This window comes from Fulmarus glacialis, unplaced genomic scaffold (genome assembly GCF_000690835.1).
Source record: "Fulmarus glacialis isolate BGI_N327 unplaced genomic scaffold, ASM69083v1 scaffold47258, whole genome shotgun sequence".
Lineage (NCBI taxonomy): Eukaryota > Metazoa > Chordata > Aves > Procellariiformes > Procellariidae > Fulmarus > Fulmarus glacialis.
In genome coordinates, this window is record NW_009231039.1 from 6,544 (window position 1) to 15,887 (window position 9,344).

General features: G+C 38.9%; 1 protein-coding gene across 1 annotated transcript in view; it reads left to right on the forward strand.

Moving 5' to 3' along the window:
* Positions 1–8,974, forward strand: part of LOC104081610 (TBC1 domain family member 8B-like) — a gene marked incomplete at its 5' end in the record, with an annotated part of 13,941 nt that extends 4,967 nt beyond the window's left edge. Inside the window, 9 exons of the mRNA XM_009584434.1 lie at positions 19–148; positions 3,554–3,652; positions 4,846–4,914; positions 5,129–5,369; positions 6,252–6,317; positions 6,597–6,680; positions 7,569–7,625; positions 7,948–8,045; positions 8,392–8,974. Of these exons, the coding sequence (XP_009582729.1) occupies positions 19–148; positions 3,554–3,652; positions 4,846–4,914; positions 5,129–5,369; positions 6,252–6,317; positions 6,597–6,680; positions 7,569–7,625; positions 7,948–8,045; positions 8,392–8,802 (1,255 nt within the window). The remainder of the gene's footprint in view (positions 1–18; positions 149–3,553; positions 3,653–4,845; positions 4,915–5,128; positions 5,370–6,251; positions 6,318–6,596; positions 6,681–7,568; positions 7,626–7,947; positions 8,046–8,391) is intronic.
* Positions 8,975–9,344: the final 370 nt, after the last annotated feature.

A 9,344-nucleotide genomic window follows, 5' to 3' on the forward strand; every position in this document is an offset into this window, starting at 1 on the left:
TCTTGTGTGTTTGTGCAGATTTTTTGACAGTGTCACTAACAAAGACAGTCCTTTGCCTCCGGCTGTGCAGCAGGGCTCCAACCTCAGCGAAACAAAGAGTGACCATCCAAAAGTGGACATTACTGATCTGATCCGAGAGTCAAATGAAGTATGTGTTCTTGTGGGTATGTTTTCACATCCCATGCAGTGGGACGGGCTACCTTAAAAATAGTGCAGCTGCATTATACAAACTAGAGTAGAAAATCTGTCTAGATTGGTAGAAATTGGGCTCTGTATTTTGTTGAGCCTCACTGAAAACCTTATAGGTTATGGGATAGGTTTGGTTTCGTATTGTTTTGGTTTTGTAACTGCCTGGAATGTGCTTGCTAGGCTGTCCTGAGTGGAGTTCCCTAGGTTCATCACAGGTCATGTATTGCCATCCCTCTTTCACTTTATTAGTATGTCAACTAAATGACAAAGTACAGCAGAAACGGCCCTTGCATTTACTAATTTGAGACTGATTACAGCACATTACAGATAGTGGTAACATTTGACATAACAACCTGTGCAGGAAACTGTACTTGAGTAGTTTATTGTATGGGTTAAATGACTGTTTAGAGATGTGTTCGGTGAGGAACACCAGTTATGATCTTTTAGCACTTTCTTTCAATTTGCAAGTTTGATTTCTGCAGTGCCTGGTTTTGCAGCTCTGCATTGGGGAGGAAATAGGTCTAGCTTCTCCTTCTCCTTTTGTCCTCAGATTTTCATGAGGCATTTCCTTCCTTGGCATGATTTGTATCAGGGTATTAATCCATTTGTAGATAGGTTTCTGCTCAGCCCACCTGAACTGAAAGGCAAGCTGAGAGAAGAGATTTGTTCACATTTTGTTTTTTCTATTAGCTGGTTTCTTTTATCTATATGATACTTTTTTTTTTCTCTTCTGATTCTCAGTCATATGTTTCTAGTGAAAGATCCACAATACATCTCTTTTGGAAAAATATTGCCTTGACTCAGAAAATATTAACTAACTGTAATTTGTATCATTTAGGAACTGTCTCTTGATTTTTACTGAGAAGAGGGCTTTGCCTTTAGTGGGATAAACAAAGACAAGAATCAGAAATTCAAGTTCTCTTGAAGTGTCTTTATAGCATTGGGCTCATCATATAAAAAGTCTGTGCTTCTGCTGTCAGTATTGTTTCGCAAGAATGTTATATGAAGAATCATGTTTGTAAAACGCTCTAAGATGCTTGTAAGAAGAGGTGCAAACTGTTATGGGTCTTTCTTATCATGGTGAGATCTCATACTAAGGATGAATACTTGCAGAATAAAGAATAGAGATGGTAAATAGTGAAGTGCTGTATATTGCATTCTGAAGTGTAAGCTGAAGCTTTCACAGAGGTGGAATCATTACTGAAAGACAAAGCAAAAGAAACTCCCTTTCTTCTTCCCCTGCCTTTGCAGGCAGGTGACTGGACCAAAGCAATAGCCTCTGATTTGGTATGGCTTTTGAACATTGATTTGGGCAGATCCTTGAACCTGAATCTCCCACTTCCAAGTTGACAGCCCTGTTCCTAGGCCTGTATCCCCATTTCTATCCCATAGTCCCTTTTTTGGATGCAAATTTTATCTTCAGTTGAAACTGAATTTCTTCAATGCTGGTAAGTGTCACAAGCCCTTGTTTGAGAACTGCTGATACGAAGTAAGAGTCAATTTCCTGCTTCCCATTTTGACCAGACAGTTAATTTCAACATTTCTCTTCCGGTGAAGGGTTTTATTTTCGTATCACTGTGGAAATAAAATAAAACAAATTTCCAAATGGGAAGATTGCTGTAATGGAGAGTTGTCATTCTGCAGATAGGTCTAGTTACAAATCATGAATAAGTGAACAAAGATGTTCTTTGTGATACTGTTGCTTCGCGTGCGTGTTCACAAGATAAGTGAGATTAGGTGAAACGATATGGAGTTGAGTTTTAAAATGATGTTCAGTTTCATGCCTTTATGACTCAGGCACAAATGCAAGACTCATTCTTTGGCAGTCTAATCAGGTATGAAGAAGTCCTGTTTAACTAGTGAATGGAAGAACGTGTAACATTTTATCACATCACACTAATTCAGAGTTAGATTATACATCTTGTTTATATTCTTATTGAGGCCATTGCACAACATCAGTGCCCAGAAGCCAGACCAGTGAATGAGTTATGATTCAGAGATGCAATTTCTCTCTGCTTCCTCTTTGTTCCAAGTCAGAAGTATGCTGGTAGTGGTCTTCACAGGAACATAGAAATACAGTTCTGGAAGAGAACTCCACAGGTCATCCAGTTCAGCTCCCTGTCCAGCATACACCCAGATCATCCTTGAAAAATGTCTCATGTTGTTAAAACTCTTCAACAAAAGAGAATCTGCAAAAACTTTAGCCCATTGTAGGGTTTGTCTGCCCTTGTCAGAAAATATCCTAATACCAAGTATAGTTCCTCTTGGATGCTCATAAATCGCTATTGAGGATAGTCAATTGCAGTTTTCTCTGCAATTCCTTGTTGCTATTAGGTTGTTATTGTTCATCCTTACCCTTCCAACTCTGATCTTTTATTTTTCTAGATTCAATACAACCAGTTCCTCTAACCTTTCCCCAAAGCTTATGTGCTCAGACTCTTTATGACTGTGTTCCAGTTTTTCATATCTTGTTTAAAGCGCATTGCCAAAAATGGGAACAAAACACACTGTGGAAAAACTTCTGAAAGTTCTGCCTAGTTTGGTCATTTATCACTCATTTGTTCTCGAAGTTTGGTATTAGAAACAGTTGTGCACATGGTGCATGGTGATAGTGGTTAGGCCATGTCTTCCTGGTTGCACGTGTTGCTGAAGAGTGTCAAAAAACTTGCAGAAGTAAAGATGTATCCTATCTGCTGTTTCAGTTCTATACACTAGACTGAATTTCCTCATATGAGGAAATTAAATTCATTTCACAAGATCTTGATAAAGAATGGTGGCCCATTTTGATTTATTTTACCTGTTTCTATTTAGGTTTTAATTGTTTAATAATTTATTCCATGATTTCTCTGGGAATTTGTTTCTAGTTCTTGCCTACTATCCCACTTTTCTTTAAAGGTAAATGTATTTATTCTAGTCTAATGCTCAGACACCTTCCCTGTCCTTCAGAAATTCCAGAGGTAGCTAGGAACGGTTCAGAAATTACTTCAGCTGATTTCTAAAATTCACTAGAGTGAACTTCAAGCCCTGACAACATACACGTCTCAGACTTTGCTACCCTGCAGTAGTAGTGACCATGTGATAGCAGAGTGGGATATAGAGCCGACCCGTGGTAAAATCCCTTCCTTTGTCTTCCCATACAGTGAACTACTCTTTCTCTGTCACTCTTTGAAACACCTGCCCTTTTAAAAGTTACACTGTTTAGGGAGAATGTTAGTGCTCTAATAAATGATTTTTTTTCTCAGAGTTTCTGGGATCTTTCTTTGTGTCCATACCTGTATTGTACTTAGATGCAAGAAAGACAAAAATATCTGCTTAGATGAGCCTAGCAACAGTTGATGTCATGGAATGATGCTTTTCTTCTTAGAGATATGGCGATATTCGATATGAGGATGTTGAGAGCATGCGCTGCAGGAACAGGCTTTATGTGATCCAGACGTTAGAAGCTACAACCAAGCAGAATGTGGTGAGTGACCTGGAAGAGCTAAACCCTTCCCTCTGATAAAATTCGTTCCCTTTTGGAAAATTCTGAGAAGAGCTACATTTCCCAGGGCCAAATACATAATTTTATATGCTGAAATCCCTCTCGTCTGCAGGGTGTCTGTTAACAGAGGTTTGGCCTGTGACGTTTTCAGTCTCTGAATCACAGCATGACCTTCTGGTCTCGTTACAAGTAACACCATCACAGACAACTTCTAAAGGCTGGCATATCTCTGACACTTTGCATTGATTGGAACAGGCTGACCTCTATTTCTATCTGCTGTTGTTAAATTGTTAATGCATTTCTTTTAGAGACATAGAGCACTGTAAAATGTCCACAGTGCTCTAGTGAAACAATTAATCACCTGCGTTTTTACTCTGGGAAGCAATCCCAAATGTCACTGAAGAGATTATTGTACCGCATTCAACAAGAGTTGCTTTTTCTCTGTGGTGTGTGTGGATGTCCGGTAATGCGTGCATGGTGTGGTAGCTCTTCAGCTGCCAATATCATCCTTTAAGTTCAGACTCCTGAATGAAGGTGGAGGTTGCAAGGTGCTTCTTTTGTTTGCCTATTATCTTCAGTGGCTCATTTCCAATAACTGATGATAATACTGGTCTATTTAACAAGCAGTGATTCCTTCTGTAGTAAACATGGCTTGTAGCAACTGATACTAAATGCCTTTGGTTGTGCTAAGATGAAACTGTTGTATTTCATTTAACAAAACATATATATTGTGAAGATGGAACCTGGTCTTGTAGCTCACTTTGTTTTAAAAAGCTGTGAACAATTTTTTTTTTTTTAAATTAAAAAAATGAGTATTCAGCTTCACTGTTGAGAGCTGAACATGCATTTGCCCATTATAAAGGAAGCTATATGTTATATCATTATAAATAATTGAGTTTTGTCTCCTGGGTTTCATAGCGTAGGCTCCATGTATGCAAGTAATGTGACTAGCTTTAAGCTCCCTTTTTTTTGGAGAAATTATTTCTTTCAGTCTATAATCTTCTGATTGCTTCTAAAAAGAAGTTCTATTCTTACTCCTAACAATAACATGCCAAAACCTGGAATATTCAAACAGTGTCTTTTAATGTAAGGTTAAGTCTCCCATAACTTTATTCTACAGGCTTACTCCAAAGAGGGAATACTCATTAATTAATTTTCTCTTAATTTTGTTTCAGCTACGGGTTGTGTCCCAGGATGTCAAATTCAGTCCCAGTGATCTTGAAGAGCTTTATGAATTATTCAAGGTAATGTGCCATTTTCCTCACTTACCAAACATTCATCTTAATGGTGGACTGTGTTACGGGTGTGAAACAGTTTTAACAAATTGCGGTAAAAGCTAGGTTCAACATACGTTTTACATGTCAGCTTTAAATCAAGTTACTTAGTTAACTTCTCACATCTTTTACCCAGAGGTAGTTGTCATTTCAGAAAACCTGACATTTTATCTTTCCTTTGCAGAAGGAGCACTTTCTTTCCTGTTATTGGAATGTAAATAGTCCTGTCTTGCAACATCATGATGCCAGTCTGCCGTATCTTGACCAGTATCGGATTGATTGCCAGCAATTCAGGGTTCTCTGTCATCTCTTGAGCCCCTGGTCACACTGTGAAAATAGAGACTCGCTTGCATTGTGGACGTTCAGACTGATGGATGAGAGCTCCGATTGCCTTATAAACTTCAAACAATTTGCCTGTGTTCTTGGTATGAGAACAACATGTATATGTAGCACATTCACAAGGGAACTCCATCTTGGGAGTAGTCCTGGAGTGTATCACCTTCCATACACTATATAAAGAGCCTAAGGAGACTAGCTTCTTAACTTAGGGTCAAATAGTCTGATTGTTATCATGTGACATTAAATGCAAAGCCAAATGCTCAAAGTATATTTATAAGCTTGAGAGTGGTAGCTACACTGTTTAGGTGAATGATAAAGGCTTTAAGTTATGGAACTGTGCTCTCATTTTCTTGTCTGTATTTCACCATGAAATAGCTAACACAAGGCTTTACAAACTAGTAACTTTTCTGAGACATTAATCCCCTGGAGAATAGTCTCCTATTTGAGATTAAATTTAAATATGGCTTTACCACCAAAATATCAGAAAATTAGGAAATGGTATGATCTCATTGCCCAGCCTGTTTGGTTGATGATAAATGCTTCCTCACACTAAGTCATCTCATACACAGATCGTGCAAGATGACCAGTGCTTTATATCTGTGGGGAACTGAAAGTTTTCTTGACTTATTACTCTGTTCCTTTCATCTTGTTTTCACGGTGGTATTGTTCAGGAAACAAAAATTTAAGGGAAAATGCTGAGAAGACATTAGTGCTATATTTCTTTGGTGTTGCGGTTTCATTTTAGTAAGTCATAGACATTATTAGTGTTCTTTCCTCAGCGTAGGCAAACCCCAGGCTCAGTTGCAGGTGATGCCTTCCTTAAGCTTCATCTCTAATTATACTCCGTGGCATGGCAGATAGGACACATGTCCAGTTCCAACCTCCCTGGGTTGTATTTGTTTAGGTTAAGAGGGTGTTTGAAAGTTTGGTCCAGTTGAACAGACTGTCTTGCCTCTTTCCTCTAACAGATACCATGTATAATGGAAGTTTCACTGACAAACTCAAGCTTCTTTTTAAGTTGCACATCCCTCCAGGTAAGTGGGGAGGGCTGTTCCTGGCTTTTATCGTCTTTGTTTTTTCTTAGCTTTAGTTTTCTTCCGGTTGTCACCAGTCCTGGTGACAGTACAGTCTGATAGCTGTAATACAGATGTGTATTTCTTCCAGAGTGGTGTATTCTTTGGGAAGGACTTAATCTGCTCCATCACCATTTCTCTTCATAGGGACCATTTGTCTGTACAAAGCTTTTGCTTTTTATCAGTGCTTTGGTAATGCTTGGGAGCCCCAAAACCACTTTATTCATTTATTTATTGCAGCTTTTACTGAAGTAGAATCTCTAAGCCCTTCCAAAGGTGGTGACCTTTCAAAAGAAGAACTGATCCAATTCAGCCAACTCAGTGGTAAGCTCCAGAGTGTGAGGCTTTGCCTGCAGAATATTAGAAGGAATCTATTAATTATCTCGTGGTGAAAAATGGGGAGCTCTCTACTGAAAACTAGTAAATCCAGTAAATCATATCACTGTTAACAGGAATCCTCTGCGAAGATCTTCTGTAGATAGTTACATTTTCATAAAGTGGTGTAGAATTTGTGGATAGCTAGTCTGATGATTGAATTCAAAGACCACGGGTGTTTACATGGAAATAGGGGAGTGTATTTGGTCAGCATTTTTCAAGCATAGTAGGCCGCCTGTTGCAGTGGTTGATGAAGCGATGGCCGTTTCACTTTTGCATTCAGGGCATAAAGGGATGATATTTCCTACCTCAAGAAATAAAATATCCAAATCCATAATTATTTTGAGGCACATAAGCAAGCGTTTCAAAATCCTTTGTTTCCACTTTAAACCAAGTAAGGTGAAAAAAGTTTTGTGGGGTCTAAGTTTATGGAGTTGATAAAATATTCTGTTTGGAAAGCTGTGTGGTTTTACTTCTTCGGAAGACAGATCCTTTTTGGTTTTTAAAAACTATCCAAAAATACCTTATCTGTAATATGTGGGTACTGTTCTCACCACTGTTCAAGACACGAACCATGAACATTATGAAGATTACTTGCTTGATGTAACTGATTGCATTTTCTGTTGTGATCTCCAGCCTCATGGTGGCTTCTATTTTTATAGAAAGTATACAAATCCTACCATGTGGTTTCTTCTTGGCCTAATCTGTATTGAGAACATAGGGGTCGGTGAGGGTCTTGCTCCTTAAGGAAGGAATTTTTGATGAACGGAAATGAACCATTGGTCCTCCTTTCTCAAATAAATAACTCTTTCTTGGTTTTTTCCTCCTAAACTGTAGTTCCATCTGTTGAGGAAGGTCTTGAAAGTGATTCTTTGAAGAGCAGTCCAGAAAAAGGTAAAGAATCCTGGAGACACATTTGGTAACTGTGTGTCTTTTGGGGGAGCAGAGCTGGGGAAGTATGTGGTGACAAAGTACACTGAGTAACCTCATCTCTAGCGCAGTGCTAACATTATATCCAGTTTTATAAGTATAGTCCTGCGGGGCGAGAGGGTAATGTAAACTCTGATCTTGTTTAGTCCTTGGCCCCACCACTCTCTTGAGAAGGAATGACATTGAGGATGCCAGTTCTTTTGCTTATCATCCCTCATGCGAAGCTCTTAGTTCTTGTTTGTTCACGTCTTTTTTTTTTTTATTATTTTTCCTTTTGGTGAAGTAGGGAAGGGGAAGGTTGATATTCAGGCATATCTGAAGCAATGGCAAGATGAACTTCTTAAAAAAGAAGAAAACATTAAGGATTTGCCGAGAATGAATCAGGTAAACTGTCTCTCTGAGTCTTATTTAAGTCTATTTTTGACTGCTGTTTATCCTTTAAGTCCTATTAGTAGTTTTCTAAAGGATTTGTAGGATCCCTTACATTTCAGACCTTCACATTAATCAATAGACTGTGGTTTTTTTGAACTCCTGTAACTGTAAGCTTATGAAGAGGGGGACTTCAGACTTACTTAGGTATCAGGGCTGGACCGTGCCCATATTGTCATTAGAGCAGTTGTTGTACCAGGTGCCTGTCAGCAGCAGGCACTGGATTGAGATCACAATGTGTAGTGAAACAGGACAGTTGTGTTGCTGTTCTCTGAATAGTCTCCTCTATGTCTCTTTGTAGTCTCAGTTCATCCAGTTCTCAAAAACTCTGTACAATCTGTTCCATGGGGATCCTGAGGAGGAACTGTTATATCGGGCTATAGTGGTGGTTACCAGCCTCCTACTGAAAATGGAAGAAGTTGGGAGGAGACTGCAGAGTCCCACATCACCCATCAAAAGTCCGGTTGCTGTTACGGAGGTGCCTGCTGAAATCCCCAGAGAAGGACAGGAGGAAAGCAGCTCAGAGCAGACTGAAGGCAGTAGAGCACAGAGTTTGAGGGGGAACCATGAATGGTCTTTTGCCTTTGAACAGATTCTGGCATCCTTATTAAATGAGCCAGCCTTTGTGAGATTTTTTGAGAAACCTCATGACATAAAAGTTAAAATAGAGTCTGCTAAAAATTTACAACTTAAAGCAAGAACCAGAATGTAATTTTCTTTACCTTTGACTCTGAATTAACCACATAAAGCGCTTACAAATTAAGGTTGTTACTATGGAAATCCGGAGTCTGGTGTTTACATAGGGAATGAAGTTTGAAGAGTTAGCTTTAAATAGCAGATTACCGGTATGTAATGTAAATAAAAATAGTTCGAAGCACAATCACTTTCTTGCATTGTTCATAAGTTTCACTCCAGAAAACGGACTAAGTAATAAACTGTCTTTTCCATGTTATTAAAATATGCAACATTGCTTGGAAATACTGGATGTGACCTATTGCAAACCTATCTGAATGACAGCTGTTACAGTGTGTGCTCTCCAGGTTCATTTCTATTACTGTGATAAAAGGAATGACTTCCAGCCATTTTCACTTAAAAGGAGTATCGACAGCTTAGAGCTTGTCTTCCAGGTTAGTTTAATTAGTTATTTCTAAACTTGGATGTGGACTGGGATCAAAGCAGGGTGAAGACTAAGAATAGAGGCTATGGTAGGCACAAGAGCATGAGGTTAGAGAAGAAAGTTGCCCTGCTCTCAAT